The sequence below is a fragment of the Culex pipiens genome, chromosome 1, assembly GCF_016801865.2.
Source record: "Culex pipiens pallens isolate TS chromosome 1, TS_CPP_V2, whole genome shotgun sequence".
Lineage (NCBI taxonomy): Eukaryota > Metazoa > Arthropoda > Insecta > Diptera > Culicidae > Culex > Culex pipiens.
In genome coordinates, this window is record NC_068937.1 from 48,692,081 (window position 1) to 48,711,485 (window position 19,405).

The 19,405-nt window shown below is 41.4% G+C and overlaps 1 protein-coding gene, 1 long non-coding RNA gene and 1 pseudogene across 9 annotated transcripts in view; 1 reads left to right on the forward strand and 2 right to left on the reverse strand.

Moving 5' to 3' along the window:
* Nucleotides 1-19,405, reverse strand: part of LOC120416385 (AMP deaminase 2) — a 63,240-nt gene that overhangs the window by 2,983 nt on the left and 40,852 nt on the right. For 6 of the 8 annotated variants that reach the window (XM_039578123.2, XM_039578122.2, XM_039578121.2 and 3 more), the window contains 3 exons: nt 15,211-15,509; nt 7,196-8,027; nt 6,679-7,130 (listed from right to left, as the gene is read on the reverse strand). In XM_039578123.2, the coding sequence (XP_039434057.1) occupies nt 6,679-7,130; nt 7,196-8,027; nt 15,211-15,509 (1,583 nt within the window). Of the gene's footprint in view, nt 1-6,678; nt 7,131-7,195; nt 8,028-15,210; nt 15,510-16,137; nt 16,253-19,405 lie in introns of those variants that run through there. The other 2 variants (XM_039578124.2, XM_052706235.1) reach the window with 2 other exon arrangements.
* Nucleotides 134-2,940, reverse strand: LOC120416393 (proteasome subunit beta type-5-like; annotated as a pseudogene).
* On the forward strand, nt 3,042-5,167 carry LOC120416388 (uncharacterized). Its single transcript, XR_005605340.2, has 3 exons — nt 3,042-3,742; nt 3,813-4,041; nt 4,366-5,167. It is a non-coding gene; the product is annotated as an uncharacterized LOC120416388 (long non-coding RNA).

The window sequence follows — 19,405 nt, forward strand, 5'->3', positions numbered from 1 at the left end:
ATGTATATATTTCGTTTGAAATGCAATGAATTTATTTGTTATTACAAAACACTATTTTTAAATTAATTTACAATGGTTTTCATAGAACTTTACAATGGAATCTGTCGATTGAACTTTGTTTTTTTTCCGCATGTAAAATAAACATTATTTATTAATATGCATAATAATATGTGTTTTAATACTGTTGTAATTCACAATATCAAATAGGTGCACACTTTCATTAATACAATCAGCTGATTGAGTTGAGTTGGCATCACTGCTTTACGCCAGGGAGAAATCATTCATGTTCTGCAACTGGCGACTAAATGCAATCGGAGCATTCCGACGTCAATTGTAAGGTGACCATTGGCCGGATGGTTCCGTTGATATCGTAGCGGCGGTCACTCCTGCACGCCTGCAGATTATCCGGACCGGGCAGGTGTTCTACAGCCGCGTCAGTTTCGAGTTGCCCATGCCCTGCTTGGACGACTCGCGGATGAGATCTCCCAGCGGACGACGCGAATCGTGGCCGCTGCCAGAAGCCGGCTGGACCTCTGCTGCCGTTTCAGAGGTTACCGCAGCTGCGGTACCAAAAGTCGCAGCAACTGCCGCGTCCGGACTTTTGAACTTCTTGCATCCTTCATTCATCCTCCAAAAATTATGTTCAACTCGGTCCTCTCGCTGAACGTAAAGAACTTGGCAAAAAAAGCAAGATTAACTCACAGAGCATCGAAAGCCTCGCCTCAGCAAACCGTTGCACGTTCGCAGCAGGTTCAGCTTGCAAGCGGTAAAGAAAAACTCCCTCATCCAGATCTAGATATTGTTTTCTACATAGGTGCACTTGTCAAAAATGCATCAAAAATGTCCCCCAGCACCACATCGGAGTACAGACTGTATAGGGAAACAGACTGGCCAATGCAAAATAAATAGGCACTGGCAACGTATGTTTTGCGCTTGCAACACTGCCAGTTTTGCTGGGCGTAAAGGGCGTTTGGTGCGGTAATTTCCTACCGACAGGCAGCAATCGCAAACGAGAGAAACGTTTCGATCGCCTAGAGCTATTCACGTCTAAGATCTGGGCAACCCTAAGTGACCGTTGAACGGGTTCCTGCTGTACTGCCAGGATCAGAAGTCAAAAAATCTCCCCGGGACGAGTATCGATCCCAGAATAAATCCCTCTCGGAGCAGTGGTGCAAGCTGAGCGAGACCCAGAAGAAACCTCCCATCGACGAGCGGCCGCCGCTGTGGCCAAGTACCGCGAAGACATGCTAAAGTGGGAGGAAAAGATGATCGCCCAGGACAACGTGGACGTTGTTCCCCGGAAGAACATGCTGATTTCACCGCATGCCAAGGACGTCGCTCTGCCCCCTGACCCCCCCCCCCCCCTCGTTGATTTTTTTTTATTTTATTCAAAAATAAATGCAAATAGTTCTCCTCGACGATCTGTACCTAGGCCTACACTTGTTTTTCTTTCCCTATTCCAATGCATCACTCAATATTACCATTTGTTTCAAACTAATTAACTTTTTTGAATGCCATTTGTCCGAGCCATGTCTGTCCCAACCACACCTCAGGCAGACGCCTTCTTCTTGGGGTCCGGTCACACCAGGCTGTGATTCTTGACCAGCCTTGACGTGGTTCTTGTTGGCGTGCAGATGGATCAGGAACTCCAGCGTGTTGTTGTCCTCGATCTCTTAATCGCAGCTTCCGTCATCAGCGGGCGCTTGCTTGCGTGACGACCCGCGTCATATCGATATACAATCTTGTCCTCCTTCTCGAACCGATCAATGTTCTGCAACAGGAAGCGAAACGCGGCAGGAACACGTCCTTCATGATGTCCTTGACGCCGTCTTCCTTGAAGCTGAAAGGGACATCATTATTAGCAACGACTTCTAGAGAAACGCTCAAGATATCAAACTCACCGCAAATTCTCCGCGCGCACATCCGGTGAATTGATGAGGTACAGCCGCAGCGCTTCCGCCCCGTACTTGTGCACCACCTGAATCCCGGTGCGTCGCGTGGTAGATGGCGTGCCGTCCCAGATCATGCACGTCCTCATCCGACAAGTCCGGCCGATCGCCGGAACCGAGCACACCGTACGCGTAAATCGAACCACTGATCACCTAGAAGACCTTGCCGGGGGTGCGTGTTCCCTCGGAATCGATGTAATACAGCTGAGGACTGCGCTTGTCGTACCCGGCCAACATCATTCCCATGCTGATACACATGCCCTTGTAGTAGTACACAACGTTGGACATGATCTTGCTGGTAGCGGCCACCGAAATGCGTTCCTTGTTGCGCAACTTTTAGATTCGGCACTCCTTGGCCAGCACCCAATCTCAGTACACACAATCGGCCGCACCATCCGCCAACGTTCCCAGCAGGTATTCGTTAATCTCGACAATCTTCTTTATCGTCTGCGAACCGATAAACTGACCGCCGGTGGCACGGGAATCGACCGCCACAATAACTTCACCCTGGAACCGGAAACTAAGCGTCGTCGTTCCGTGATCAAAGTCCATTTTGATGCTGCTGGATTCGCCATCGGCCTGAAGTTTGACCAGATTCTCCTCAGGCTGCCGAATAGAAGAGAAAATACCCGAACAATGACTCGGATGTTAGCCAGCACGAATATAATCTCCTCCCCGCTCCGCTACAAAAACATACCTTATGGAACGGTGGAACCGCCAGCGACAGACTGTTTTCCAAGTTGTGGCGGCCCAGCGAAATGTCTCGCTGGAAGGATTGGTAGCCATGGGGCCACCGGCCAGCAGCGAGCAGCTGGAGTATTCGCAAACGTCGGGAGAACCATTTTTCCACCGAAAAATCACAAAAAAAAATAGAATTTTTCTTCTGCTGAACAGCTCTCACGGTTTGACCGACGACGTTTGACAGTTTGCTTTGACAGAAGTTGTCAAAAAGTTGGAGAGAGCGAGAGAGAAACAAGAGAGAAATGAGCATGGCGGCAGCTGTCACCCAGTCAAATCAATCCGAATTCTGAAACGGAATCTAATTAGAATCGTATACAACAACCGGTTCCGTCTTCGAACCGGTTGTTGCGTTTGAAACGGAATAAGTATACGATTCTAATTAGATTCCGTTTCAGAATTCGGATTGATTTGACAGGGCACGCGAGTGGTAAACTGCATTTAAAATGTATGGGGGAAATCAGGAAAAATTAATTATTTTGACGTAGGTTATTTTTTTATCTACTACCAGGAGAATTTTTACCCCACTCCCTTGCATGGTGTCGGAGATTTTTGAAAAAAAAACTGATTTTCCTTGTATAAATTTAAATTTCTTACCACTACTCGTACAGTGCCATCTCTTAGAAATTTTGCCGCGGCGGGTATCCTATTCTCTTAACACTGCAAATATTAATCATGCAAATAACTATTTTAATTAAAAACATATAAAAAAAATTAAATAATAAAAACCTTTAGCAGGTAAATTTCGCGCAACATTGCCTAAACGCACCTAACAGTGTATGTTTACATCCAGTTGGACATCTGTGCGCGTCGCGAAAACGTCAGCTGATGCTCAAGTGTTTTGCTGTAGTTTGCGTATTTCGCTGTTTGCGAATGAATTACGGCGCATTTTTTTTTGATGATGTTTCGTATGGATTCGAAACGAGTGCTGTGAAACTTGTGGACCACGTAGGTTTAGGATTGCTCGGCGTTAAACATCTGTGTTTGTGGATATCTTTCAAGAAGGCATCCGTGATTCTTCTGAACGATCAAGAAGAAACAGGATAAATTTGAGAGTAAGTAGATTACAGCTGTAAAGTAAATCTTGATTGCGACAAGGATCCATTTGTTTTTGTTCACTTCTAGCCTAAACCCAGATCCAGCAGACGACCCTGATTGATACACGGATCAATAAGCTTCTGTTCGGTGCGGCTAATCCAGCCGGATTTGGCAAGTTGGCGGTCCAGACCTTTCCGAAATGGTCAAACCGACTTTCAGAGGGAACCTTTGTTGACGGAGCTGGAAACAGAACCGATTTCGCGTGGATTTTTTTTTTTTCAGAGAAAGCGAAGCATTTCGCAGCATGTTTTTGTTTGTATGTTGACATGTTTTATTGTGGAGCAACACTTGAATGGTTGTTGTTATTTATTTTATTAACATGACTTTAACCTAGATAGGTCATTCGTCACTTGCATTTGAAAGGGGTGGTCCGAAATAGATCTTACAGCATTTTTTTTTCATTTGAACACATGGAAAGAAAGGCCGTAAGAGCAATGTCGTACTGCCCTCTTCAATTGTTGCTCCAGTTATTGTCTATGTATTGCCAAGCTTTTTAGAATTTTTTCGAGATCAAACAGCATCGAAAAAAAGAGGAAAAAGTGCAAAATTGCTGACATAGATTTTTTTTTAATATTTTCAGATAAACTCATAGTCTAGGATATAACGTATTGAAGAATATTACCAGCAACCTAATGGACAAATCAGATAAGTTAACATTAAATGTAGTAAGCTAGATACTGTGCAGTTTGTTTTCTTTTTTCAGGTTTAAACCAAGAGCAACAAGATCACCAGGTGAACTCTCGATAGCCCGGCGTTGCACGACTGCTTCGTTTTCCTTCAGAAGCGGCTGCTGAAGTTACGTTAAACTTGGAACCCATCCATCCGACCGACGATTTCCACAGGATGGCGGAGATGGAGCTGATATTCGGTCAACTTTCTACCGCATTGGATGCCTCCTTGATCTGTGATTTTTTTTCCTCTGTATAATTTAATCCTAAGACTTTTTGTGGAATTTTTTGTGTTTTTGTGAAATAAAAAAATAAATAAGCTATTTGACCAAAGCAAAATAAATGTTTCTAGCTCAAAATTCCGAAAATCCTTGAAAAATTGATGTTCATTCGAATTGTTACAACTATTTCCCTAAATGTAATGCGCCATGAAAAATCACTGAAATAACTATTTAAAACCATAAAAATACCATTTGAGAAATGGTGAAATCCCTAAAATATATACGCAAAAATGAACTTTCAAAAAGCATTTGACAAAGTGTCGCTAGAAGAAAAAATCAAATAGTGAATATTGCTAACAACATATATGGGGAATAGTTCACTATTTGAGAGACAGTGAGGAATTAAAAAAATGATTTACCAAATAGTGGCTATACAATTTGTCAAAATGTTGATTGAATATTTAACAAATGATTTCCAAACGGTTTTTTTCTATACGGGATACCTATCAAAACCTATTGAGCATTCAGCATTCTTATAAAACATTAGTAAAATTTTCTTATTTCGAGTAAAATGCCTTTTTCAAAAGAATATATTTAAATTTGTCGTAAGAATTCAAATAACTTGAAAACAATTTTTTTCAGAGGTTGTCAACCTTGATTATAAAATGTACAGACAAAAAAATAACATTTTATACAAACAGTAAAACATGAAAACAAAAATGTAGTTCTTGATGGTTTTGAATGAGATTCTTCATCTGAAAATTAAGAGAAAAATGCTGTTTTCTTTTTGAGACGTTTTCGTAAAATTAAGATTTGCAAAAAAAATTGCAGAACTTTCAACTGAACATTGCCCATCTTTTGTTATAATAACTCAAAAGATGGCAAATTTAAGTAATTAAAATCATCAAAAAATTTATTTTGAGCAATTCAATTTTCATGTGGAAAATTGAATCGCATTTTAAGACTTTGTTTTATTTCTAGAATTATTCCCATCAATACTTACCATTTTGCCCAAGATGTAAAATCGCTCAGAAAAAATCGTTTTCAAGACACCCATTTTCAAATACTTTTACTACATATACGCACACAATTTCAGCCATTTACAAAAATAAAATAAAAAATCAAAGAAATTGCCAATTCTTGTAAAATCGCTCTTCTTGAATTTAAACGAGCTTTTTAAAGAAGTTGGCACAAGTATTGAAGAGTATTTGCATGAATGTTGTAAAAAAAGGAACGAATTTTTGCCGACTGGAGCGCGCAACCATTCGCGAGAGAATACGACTCGCGAGTTGCCAGCGGCTTCGTCAATCGCTTCACACCGTCCGTCGACCCGAGTCACCATCGAATATGCTCAGAGAGGAGAGAATCTAACAAAATACACTCTTTTGGCCTGCCGGTTGTTGCGTTTGAAACCGAATTTGTATACGATTCTAATTAGATTCCGTTTCAGAATTCGGATTGATTTGACTGGGCGTCTTTGATGTTGTGTAAACAACAAAATTTCGAAGTATTGTTGGTAACATTGATTTTGAGCAATTTCTTAAATGATCAAAGCAAAGCCGATCGATACTATCTTTAGTCAGCTTTGAGCGACATAGAGCAAACGGTCTCTTTGAGCCATTTGCTGTACTACCGGATTGGAGTGAGAGGGAGAACAAAAAAGAGAGTTGCTACTGAAAATTTGGTGTGGATTGGTGTGGAAGTGACAAACGGTAGGAATGGATCAAAGCTGTTTATCATCGCGTTCAAATTGTGCTCACGAGTGGAAGGGTCTTTTTTGAGCAATCAGGATCCTTGGTAACGATAGCCATGTCCAGCTTGCCAGTAAAGTTTTACAGAATTACAGAACTCCGCCGTGAGCACAAGTATTTCAGTCATTTTAGAATTCAATCAGTCGAGTACTTTCTCTTTGGGAGAATGGCGTCTTTTACTCAACTTAGCCCAAAAACTACGTACGACAAGATAACACGGTCACGTCAGTTCAAAATCAAGTAATTGACTTACCAATCTGCGCAAGATAGTACAAATACTGCAGCACCGGCACCTTCCGCAGCAACAGCCCATGGGAAATATTCTCCGCCATCAAGTATCCGCACACCAGATGCTGCACCGGTCCCGCCTCCCCACAATGCGGCCTCAGGACAAACGTGTTCATTCCGCGCTCCGCCCGGAAGTGGTTCAGCACCGTCATGTTGGCGTACATGTAATAGATGTAGTACGCGTACGGTGGATTCTCATCCTCGGTCCACTGATCCGGCGTGACGACGTCCCCGTCGAACAGGGGGTTCTCCGGTTTGGACTCGTCGTCCACCGAATCGAACCCGATTACGTACTGCAGGAACTTGTGCAGCTCCGGATGCTGGTTCGGGTTGTTGGTGGCCTCGAACAGGGGCTTGAACACGTTGTCCAGGATCTGCTGGAACGAGCTCATCAGCTTGTTCGTCTTGAAAATGTCACTGGAAGAAGGAGGAAGTTGTTTGGTTATTGATTCAGAGTAGGTTGATTAAATCGAGAAACTCACTAAAGTCTAGGGATTTGGATCAACCAGCGGATGTTGTTCGAAGCCACGTTCCCGTCGATGGCCCACTTGGCCAGCTTGAACCACTCGTCCGGCGACTTGCCGTAAATCGACAGACGCAGCTCGGCGTTCTGGTACTTGCTCTCCTCGAAATCACTAGCAACTTCCTTGATAATGTTCGCAAAGTACTTCCCGTTCAGATAGTTGTCCGTCTTCAAAAACACCTCCCGAAGTCGCGACTCGCCGATCGGATTGTACTTGGCGTTAAACTTGTCGAACCGGTGGAACGTATTCCGGTCCGCGTGCACGTCCAGCATGTCCACCGTCAGATCATAAGTGGTTAGATTCATCGACTGAAAGACCTGCGACAGCGTCATCTCAGCGCCCTTCGTCACCGTCACCACCTCGTCCGCGCTGTTCTTCAACGTCTTCTTGATGAAGCGCAACAGGTGCTTCTGATTCATGCAGCTGGCCGCGTGGATGTGCGTGTCCACCTTGCGGATGTTGTAAAAGTCCCGATGGGGAACGGCCTTCTGCGAGGCCAACTCGCGCAGCTCGTTCAACAGCACGTGCAGCTGGAACTTGGAGTACAGATAGCTCAACCGGCGGTAACAGAACGACTTCAGCGGCCCATCGGCGATCATCGAGCACATCATATGCATGTCCTGCACAAAGTCCGGCAGCTTGGTGTACGTGAACGGCAGCGGTTCCGTGGCGGCCCCATCGCGATACACCTCGAACACGCCCTTGACCGAGCGCACCGAGTAGTTGCAGTCCTCGGGGAATTCGATCAGCCACGGAGATTCGGTGCTATGCGGTGGATTCACTGGATGGTCTGTGAAAATGGGGAAGGTAGCGATTTAGTGGGCTTCATTGATGGACGGGAACTGATTATTGGTAACCAGACGACGTCTTGTGGCATTGGTAATTTGAAAGCAATTTTTAAGATTTGTGTTAAAATGTTTTATGCAATTCTACGGTTATTTTACAAAATTAGGGGTCATTCCACAATAATTATAACATTTTAGACTCGATGATAAAAGGTTTTGGACCAATTCGGTTACAACATAATCCCACCTATACAGCCAAATGGCACCGATTTTACGGTATAAATCTAATCTTAAATTTAACTCGCATAGTCCGCTCAAATTCTTATCCAATAGGCCCCTAATAAGTACGCCAAATGGAACGACCAACGCATGTCCAACTGACTCGGACGCCCAAGCCACCCAAAAAAGGTGGAACGGTAACTTTAACTCTCTGGTTCTCGGGCATAACTCAACCAATCGGGACGATTCTTGTTTCCAGAGATTTGTAAGAATGTCTAGATGATCCTAAAATTTTGCAGAACTTGATTTGAACAAATCTGTGATTTCTGCGACCGAAAACATCGTTCCAACTTTTTTTTAAACGACGGCCTCCGCGGAATTTTTGGCGATTTTTTTAGTTTACAATCGCTTCGCTTCGCTAGGAGACGGTGATTTTAGCGGATTGCAGACTGGATTTTCGCCATGTGATGTGATGATTGTCTAAGCCCAAGTTGCCTAGGAATCGATAATTGGGAAAAGAACCAATTCCACCTGAACCAGATTCTCACCACCATGGCAGCCGTCCATTGCCGGCCGCTCCCATCTCCACCGCGCACCAGGGACAAGGAAAGGGAATTGGAAGACGGAAAGTGTTGATGCTCCACTTTTTTAAGAGTATTAAGGGAAAATCTCCACGGTATCCTCAAGTAAGTTTCGCTTGGAGTTGGACGGTTTTTGGGAAGGTGAATGGTCTGAGGAGCCACTCTAGGCGAGTGGTAACGACCGTTGGCATTGTTGTTCGAATTCTTCGTGTGTTCTCATTTCTAATGGGAATGCTTTCAATTCTTCTCATCTCTTATTGGATGAATTCTAGCAGTCGCCCAGGCTATTTATAGCGAGGTAATGTAGGTTCATTTCAAATGCGCCAGCATGCATGCAATGCAATGCATTCTTGTATGTTCTGATATTCAACTTGCATTCAACTTTATTCTTGTCCGTTTCTTGGATTCAACTATATCAGTCTAAGTCCTACTAAAGCTACTAATGCTCCACGGTAAAGTGGAAAGCATTTTGCTTGCCAATCCTAAGGACAGGGGATCGAACCCCGCCGTGAGCTGAAGTTTTTTCATTAATTCCAAATTCAATGAGTCCAGAACTTTCTCGTTGGGAGCAGATGGGTATCGAACCCAGAACCATTCGCTTATGAAGCGAACATCGTAACCATTTAGCCACGACCGCTCCCCGGCGATTTTTTTAGTTTACAATCGATACAAAAGTTGAAACGATGTTTTTGATCGCAGAAATTACAGATTTGATCAAATTGAGTTCTGCAAAGTTCTAGGATCATCTAGGAATCACTGGGAAAAAGAATTGTCTTGATTGGGTGAGTTATGCCTGAGTACCAGCGGGTTGAAGTTACCGTTCCAACTTTTTTGGAGCCTTGGTCGTTGGAATGATAAGCTTGCTCCTAAACGCGGTAATGTTTTGGAAAAACTTGGAAACTTTTTACTAATTAATAATGATTGTACATTTTTGCCTTCCTCACCTTACTGAGGAAAGGCTAAAAAATCACTCGAAAAATGAACTTCTTAATTTGACAACCTAGACCCACCTTCACGTATACATATCGACTCAGAATCATGTTCTGAACAAATGTCTGTGTGGATGTGTGTAGGTGGGTGGACAAAAAATTGTCACTCGATTATCTCCGGACTGGATGAAAGGATTTTGACCTTATTAGTCTCATTCGATCCGTCTTGGGGTCCAATAGGTCTCTACACAGCTAAAAAAGTAGTAATCCAGCTGCGTGTAAATGGCCTGGGTGTAAAAAAAATATTGCATTATTTTATGCAATTTTATGTGATTTTACACTCTGAAATAAGTAGCCCATCAGTATGGGAAACCTACTTGACCGAAATGTCAAGCTCATATATGCGTTTATCCTTCCAGCTTTTCATCGGTCTGATGGCCGAGTGAGCTAAGGCGCCAGTCCTTACTGTTGGTGCTGGGTTTGAATCCCGTCGGTTGCAACTTTTTTTTGTGTTTGCAAAAATTGTACATGCAGTGTGTAATATTAAGTGTTTATTTTGACGAAGGTGATGTGCATGCTTTTGCATGCGATTTAACCATCGGATTTTTTGCTGTGTATTTAAAATCAGCAAGTTTAGCAAAGTACTTCAAAAGTTATGCTTAAAAAAACGATTTTGGCGTATGTCCAGAAGATTGTTAAAAGGGTGGTTTTTGCAAGAAAACTGATTGAAAGGTATTGAAAAGACCTTTCCAATGAGCCCAAAACATTGAAGATCTGACAAACCTATCAAAAGTTATTAGCACTTAAGTGTTATTTATACACGTTTTGGAGGCCGGATTTCAGATATTGTGATAGAAATATTGTCTGAATTTTTCATGTGAACTATCGTTGGATAGGTTTTTTTATCAGACCTTGCCGATGAGCCAGAAATATTGAAGATCTGCGAACCCTATCAAAAGAAATGAGTGATAAAGTTGATTTGTTAGACATTTTAAGGGGGAATGTTGCTATTTTTACTGAATGTATTGACTTTATGAATATGAGGAAGGCACCAACCATCTAAAGGTGGATTAAGTAACGTTTTTTTTCGTATTACAGTGGAATCTATCGTTGTCGATAGTGAAGGGAAACATTTATTGACAGCTGGAGCAATATATTGATATCGAGAAGTTCGTAGACTATACAGTGAGTCAAATATTTGTCCGTACCCACCCACCTCCCCCCCCCCCCCCCCGTACGGATGATATAAAAGTACATAAAATTCGACTAAAGTACCATGTTTTATACATCAATCGCCGCGGCAGAATTTCCTCTTTAGGACACTGTCATTGGATCTGCAAAAAACATTTTCTAAAAAAATACAAAAATAGTTTACCGAAAAAAGTCAAAAAAAAAGAGGTCAAATAATTGTCCGTACCCCTAATAAAAGTACAAAATCTGATTGATTTAAGTGAATCCATTTATGAAATGTTGTTTCTGTGTCAAATACTAGTACCTCTAGCCAGTTTGTGACAACTTTGAACTTCTGATAACTTTGTTTAGTTAGTTTATATTAAAAATTGGTTTAAATTTAGTTTTTTTTAAGTAAAACTTATCAAAACATTAGTTTATAAACAACTATTTTTTTAAAATTGCTATTTTATGTTGTAAGAGTTTCTATTGAACAAGTTTCAACAATATTTGTTCAAAATAAACATTGTTTTCATCTTTTTGCCTTTCTTACTAAAGAAAGGTATAGGTTTTACTTTAAGCCAGGACGTCATTTCCATCTTCGTAAATATGTCGATTCAGCATGAATTTTAAGCGGAAAAATTGCCAAAAAATCACACTGCACCGATTTTCGACGCTCTATCGATTCACCTTGACAGAACTCGTCTATCTCGAACCCTCGAATTTTGAGAAAATAAATTCCGTGGAGGTCGAGTGATGTTCGTATGTAATAAAATTTTGCAAAATTTTGTGTCGCGCCGTTCTCAGCTCCCATATATCCGATTTCGATTCTTCTAAATGTAGATGAAAGCTAGTGTGCTGAACCTGGGCGAGTTGCCGCGCAAATTTCGAAATATCCATCTGTTTTCGGATGCGGCCAGACTTTTCAACAAAATACACAGTTTTCAAATGAAAATATGGTCAAATTTTTTCATTTTCATATATTTTATTTATCTCAAATATTGCATTTTTCGAGCCCTACAACCTCCCAAATTTTCATCCAGATTCATAATATGGTTCTGGAGTTAGAGCCGTTTGATTGACCTACCATAAGAAAAAAAAAATCCCTAAAAAAAGGTAAAAGCCCACCTGGTGACCTTCGCCAACATTTTTCATTTCTGATTTTATTCGAAATTTCTTGCTACATTCATAGTACAGACCATGAGTGAGCATCTGAAACAAATTCGACATCGATCGGCAATCCCGATTAATTTTTAGAACGATTTCCTTTTTGCCTTTCTTACTAAAGAAAGGTATAGGTTTTACTTTAAGCCAGGACGTCATTTCCATCTTCGTAAATATGTCGATTCAGCATGAATTTTAAGCGGAAAAATCGCCAAAAAATCACACTGCATCGATTTTCGACGCTTCGTCGCCAAGTCGACAAGTTGTCAAGTTGAGCTTCGAAAACTGGCGCGAGAATGCTGGCGCATCTTTTTTGTGGCTCGACTTATACTCATTTTGTAGTAACTTGTCTACCGATGTTTCCTTCAATATGTAAGATATCGTAGCTTTTCGGTTTCTTTTGCCCTGTCCGTTTTTGCATAACTGTCCAATGTTTATGCAAAAACCTTTGTGACATAGGACATTCATCCGGCTACTATCAACTTGTTTCCCGTGCTTTTCTAAAATCGCCTAAATGTAGACTTCATCTTCGTAAGTTTATTTAACAGGGTTCATTGGATTCCAATAGGAGCTTTCTAAGCTTTTCATCGTTTATATAGTTTTCAAAGTGTTCAATGCTGGCGACTCCAATGGCTTTCTTCCTAAGGTTCTCGCGATTGAGTGTGTAGTGGTGCGGTTGTTAAAAATAACTATCTCTGACTCTGTCACTCTCGTAGAAGCTGAATGGCTAGCTTCCCTGCACCGTGCGGCACACGCGGTTCACTTGTACCTGGTCTTGGTGCGCTGGTACGATGAACCAAAACACCAACACAGTCACACAAAAGGGCTCGTACCGAAACTAGAAAACCAAAACCGCGGTGTGCGTTGTTGGGAAGCTTGCTATGATCGCGTTTGTCATAATCGCTTGTTTGATTAGAAACGTACAAACATATTGTACGATTAAAAATATTCTTTTGGTGAAAATTGCGTTTTTTATTTCTTTTGGAAATCATATCGTTTATAATACTCATAATATCATCATAATACTTTGCTTTCATCATAAGACTTTCTTTTGTGCTGACGTTATAAATAAACAAAGTCGATGTTATGAATTGAAAGAAATTCTACCATTGTTATATTCTTTAGTAAGAAAGGCTCTATCTCACCCCAGGTGGGATTAAATCGGGTTTTATTGACATTTTTCGACCAAAAATACTGTTTCGGAACAATACCGTTAAACAATCCGGATTGTCCCGGAACCGGTTTAACCCCTCGGGGGGAAATTTTGTGGTGGTCAGATAGAGGACAAAAAACCCACCTCTTGCAATTTGAAGCATCCAATTTCGTCCACTACGGCCCGATTACGAGTCCCTAGTCTGAAATTTGAAATTTTCACTTTTCGTGCTGAGACCGTCCTGGGTCAGAATGTTTTGCTTGGGGAATTTGAAAATTTCAAATTTCAGACTAGGGACTCGTAATCGGGCTGTAGTGGACGAAAGTGGATGCTTCAAATTGCAAGAGGTTGGTTTTTTTGTCCTCATATCATGTTCACAAGTCCACATAAAATAGCAATTTTATAAAAATAGTTGTTTATAAACTAATGTTTTGATAAGTTTTACTTAAAAAAAACTAAATTTAAACCATTTTTTAATATAAACTAACTAAACAAAGTTATCAGAAGTTCAAAGTTGTCACAAACTGGCTAGAGGTACTAGTATTTGACACAGAAACAACATTTCATAAATAAATTTACTTAAATCGATCAGATTTTGTACTTTTATTAGGGGTACGGACAATTATTTGACCTCTTTTTTTGACTTTTTTCAGTAAACTATTTTTGTATTTTTTAGAAAATGTTTTTTGCAAATCCAATGACAGTGTCTTATAAAGGACATTCTGCCGCGTCGATTGTTGTATAAAACATGGTACTTTAGTCGAATTTTATGTACTTTTATATCACAAACATTTTTCGTACGGGGGGGTACGGACAAATATTTGACTCACTGTACAACGAAATCGATAGAAAATGTTGACGATTTTGGAAAAATGTCTATGTTTCCAAATTCGGCAACAAAGAGCTACCGGATTTGCTTACAGGATTTCTGTCCGTGCACGTGGTTTATGGATGGCCCCAATTAAGTAAAATTAAGTTTAAATCATACTGATATTATTGTTCACAGCGATAAAGCTTATTTTTCTGAGTACATTGAGCCTTTTTTACGACCACAAAAGGTTCAAAATAGATGTTTAAATCAATTCGGAAAAATTAACTTGACAGAAAGTCTCCTACTTGACAGCTCGTTTCAAGGGGACCACAGTTGATCCATCATAAAATGTTGTGTTGACAATTCGCAATCTTAACAGCTATTTTCTGATCGTAATTAGGCCGTATTTTTTTTTGCATTTGGACCAGTTTTGAGCACCCTGTATCTTTTACCAGGAGCAAGATAGAGGAACCACACTTTCGTCGGAAAAGGTAGCAAATGGCTACCAAATGACCACCCTTCAAAATTGCATCGTAACTTGTACGGACGAAAAATGATGAAAAATGGCTTCTTAGGACATATGCTTAGGATCGATGCAAATAAAAAATATGAATTTTCATCATTTACCGAAGTCCCAGAGAATTGCTCTAAACAACCATGATCATGTAAAGACTAGATGCTTAATATTTTGAAATGAAAGTTTCTATCAAAGTGTAAGTTACGCAGAACAGTGTCACAAATTAGCAAAGTAAATGATTCAAATGGAAAACCAAACAAAACATATAAATTTAATGAAAATATGGAAGTGCAATATTTATGTTTAGTTATTCCAACACAAAAAAAAATAATAAGTGAAGAGAAAATTAGTTACAAATCAAAACCACAGTAAAAGTAGTCAAAAAGCAAAAATCACACGCACAAAACGAGAACACTAACCGGTAAAAAGCGTTATATGAAAATACCCGTCGACAGAACCGAACAGGAAAAGCCACCGTCAATATGTTCAAAAAACAAAAAGAATTATTTAAATAAAAGGTAAAATAAAGAAAACGTGAAAAAGTTAGGATAGGAAGCTTTTAAAAGTGGAGCATAGAACAAAACTCTTGTAAGCCTTTTCGCAGAGATTTATCCTCCCGCCAACTTTTTACCCCACCAACGAACCTGCGATCGACTTCTTCTCCTGGTGGGCGTACTTTTCCGGGTGCGTCGACTTGAGGAAGCGCGCCGTCGTCTGCGGGAAGTTCTGGTGCGAGTTTCGCATGTACTTTTCGCGCAACTCGAGCGCCTTCACCAGCAGCGTCGAGGCCCAGTCCAGGTCGTCCAGCGGGACGCCGCTGGTGTCCTCGCCGGATATCGACACCCGCTGGAAGTGCGCCACAAAGTCGTGCTCCTCGAAGGGGACGTGCGACTCGTCCGGGTGGATCTCCGCCGCGACCGAGTGGCGGTCCTGCTCCATGACCCTGGGGAGAGAAGATTAGTAAAATTTTTAATTAGTTTTTTAGTGTCAAGTCCTCTTCATAGCAATGTTGCTCAGCTGGCACGACGACGAATATTAAAACTTTCATATGGATGAAAGCAAAGCACAAACTGCGTATAATTTTTGTTATTGTTTTAAAGACAGTTTCAATTTCTTCTAACATTGATATAGTAACAATTAAAATGCCCAAGTTCGTCAACGGTCGACCTTCACTTGTGCCAACGAGGAGTGACCTTTTTGAACTGGTTCCGGACTAGCGTGGTGACAAAATGTTTGCCCTCGCCCTCCAAACCCCCGAGCACAGTATCAATCAAGCGATAATTTACACCTTTTCTGGTCCCATGGTGGTGTCGGATGGTCGGCAATCGATTATTAATTGCTACGTTTTTCTTTAATGTCATTTATCTATTTGCTCGGAAAAGAGTGGGTTGATCACACCCCCACCCTTGGGTGGTTCATTTTCATTCGAGATAGGCGTTTCGTGATGGGGACCAGTTTGGTCTTCAAGTGGCAGTAAAATGGGAGAATAATTAAAAACTCTTTAAGATGATTATTTGAGACAGTACGGTCTGTTTGAAATACAGAACACATTTTCTTTTCATTTAAATTACCTTGAAGCAGATGGTCTGAAAATGCTTTGGGAGGAGATTCTTCTAGTAATTCCTACCATTTTTGAGAATTACAATCAAAAACACAAAATCGAAAAGAAATTAACCACTTCACACGCCAAGAGAACTTGTAGGACTGAATTGCTAAATTGACAAAACAGAATCCAAGCTCGCTTAGAAAAGGTAGCTATTTTTGCAGTCCTTATCAAGATCAAGATTGTTTTGAACAATTGTAAATACGGTGTTTTGTTTGAAAGTATGAAATAATCTCGTGTTATTTGTGTGCTTACAAAATGTTGAGAAGTTTCAACCTGTTGAAAAAATTGTCACCAATTAAATTATATTGTGTTTTTCTTTTTGTGACAAATTTGTCATTTTTATTTAAATTCAAGAGATCTGAATTTCTATATTTTTAAATCGGGTTACGAAATGTTTTATATCTTGATTGTTTTTTTTTATTGAAAGTTTATCAATTACTTATCCAATGGTTTTTTATATGGTTTCTCTTCCATACAAAAATACCGAGATCCGATTTTAAATAACACAAAAAGAAAGGCATTTAAGATAATCAGTCAAATTTATGAGTCTTAGCATGTGTTCATTTTTTTATTCGTTGTGGTTTGTTTGAGCGTTCTAGCAGAATGCATTACTGTGAATACAATGAGCCGAGTTGTTCCTATATCCGCAGTAACTTTTCAAAAGGGCGAAACCTTGGATGTAAACAAACAGTCTTTATAAAAAATGTGTTAAGTACTTTTAGATTACAAATTTGATTTTCTCAGTCAAATGAACAAAGTTCAAACGATTTATTGTTTGAACATGTGCGACGTTTCGGCTCGGCTTTACGTCAATTTTACGGTACCTTAAAATCGGCATAAAATGAACGTCCAAAAAAAAATATATTTCAGAATAATTGTGTTCAGAATAGTTACTGAAAATGTCTTTGACAAAAAATATCCATTGCAAAAAAAAAATCACGGATTCAATTTTAGCAAATTTGATGGATGAAATTTGCAGAATTTTCATCAACTGAATTAACAGATTCCACCATAGGTACAATATTACTTTATTTATTTATTTATTTATTTATTTATTCACCGCCTCCATCTAAAATGCTCAGGCTGTATCTTAACACTAACTAATTCTAATTTTAAACACAGATTTGGTCACAGCATAATCGAAACAAGTACAGACTTCGTTGAATTTACGGAGACAAACATCGAGCGGGTTATAATAACCGTAGTCAAACAGATGCCTCGGAATCCACAATAAAGGACGTTCACTTCTGAGTCCTTGGCGCGCCGGTTCGTTGAAGCGTACGTTGCCGCGGATGCTGTCACAGTCGATGTTGCCTCGTAGCAGGTCGAACACGAAGAGGCGCTGCATCAGGATCCTACGCTGGGCGAGAGATTGCAACCTAAACAGCAAGCAGCGTTCCTCGTACGGTGGCAGGATTTGCGGGTTGGTCCATGGTAGCTTGCGTAAAGCAAACCTCACAAAGGCACGCTGTACTCGTTCAAGCCGTGCAGAGTGCGTTACGTGATAAGGCGCCCAGACTATCGCAGCATACTCCAGCACACTCCTGACCAGCGAGACGTACAACACCTTCAGAGCGAACGGGTCGTCAAAGTGGGCGGTGTTGCGCTTCAGAAAACCCAGCATGGCAAATGCCTTTGCAGTTGTCAGCGCAATGTGTTCATTGAACCTCATTTTACGATCTACCGTCACGCCTAGATCCTTGATCGATGTGACACGATCTAGAGCACGCCGCTCCACTGTGTACTCGAAGCGCAAGGGATCCCTAGAACGGCTGAACGAGACGACCTTGCACTTCTTCGCGTGCACCTTCATGCCATTCAAATCGCACCAGTTGAGAAGAGAGTTGATGTCCGACTGCAGCGCACAGCAATCGGCGTTGTTCTTTACTTTGCGGAACATCTTCAAGTCGTCAGCGTACATCAGCGTACTGGAGCTGGTAAATGCGCAGATTTCGTTCACAAACAGAATAAAAATAAGAGGACCTAGTTGACTGCCTTGTGGGACGCCGGAAGGGATTTCAAATATGCCGGAATGAGCGACTCGAAGGTTGACAAAGGCCTTCCGATTCGTCAGGTACGAACGAAGCCATTCAGTAATCCAGTCGGGGAGACCAAGCTTGCGGAGCTTCCGAATGGTAAGTGCATGAGGTACCTTATCGAACGCCTTGTCAAAGTCGATGTAGATAGCGTCTACTTGTTCGCCGGCCTCGAGGGCGTTTACTGTTTGGTGCACAAAAGCAAGGAGGTTAGTTGTTGTCGATCGTTTTCGCATGAATCCATGCTGGTCACCCGAAATGATTGGACTTACTACCGCATACAGTCTTTCGTACACAACCTTCTCCAGCACTTTGGCAAGGCAGTTAAGAATCGATATCGGACGATAGTTCTCGACTTTCTTGGTGCTTCCTGACTTGTGAATCGGAGTGATCGACGCAACCTTCCACATCGCAGGGAAAACGCCCTGCCGGAGCGACTCGTTGAAGAGCCTCTTTACTGGAACGGCGAGCGAGCTAGCACAGGATTTGACGAGTGAAGGTGGAATTCCATCCGGACCAGGTCCTTTAGCAGCATCCACATCAGAGAGCGCTTTTAGTACATCGTCGTCGTTGAGAATTGGGAGGGGCAACGGCAGATTGTGACTGGGCACATTGTCAAATTCCTGTTCGCGAGGTGGAATCTCGTCGGAGCTGTGCACTGACTTGAAAAAGTCCGCGAAGAAGTTGGCTGAGTCTGCTGGAGATTTGGAGCTCACATCGCGGTAGGAAACGTCCGTTGGAGTTCGATTGGCGTTTTTTCTGCTGTTCACGTAACTCCAGAACTTCGATGGATCGCGCTTTAGACTGCTCTGAGTGTTATTGATGTAAGACCGGAAGCTTTCTTGATTTTTAGCGTTGTACTCGTCCTCGATGTTTTGCACCATTACCTTGTCCCATGCTGTCCTTGACTCCATGTAACGCGACGTCGCCTTACGTAAACGATTCCTTAAGGTTCGTAGCTCATCGTTCCACCACGGCAGCTTGTATCGGTGACTCATTCGTCGGATTTTCTTCGGCACAACCTCGTGTAGGATGGTGTTAAGCTCCCCGTAGAAGTTTGCAGTGGCTTCATCAACTGAGGAAGAGCCAAGACAAGTTTCCCAGTCGACGGTGGAAATTCTCGCGTTCAAGTGATCATAGTCACACTGGGTGAAATTACTGAAATAAAATAAATTGTTTGTTTCCATGGTTTTCTAC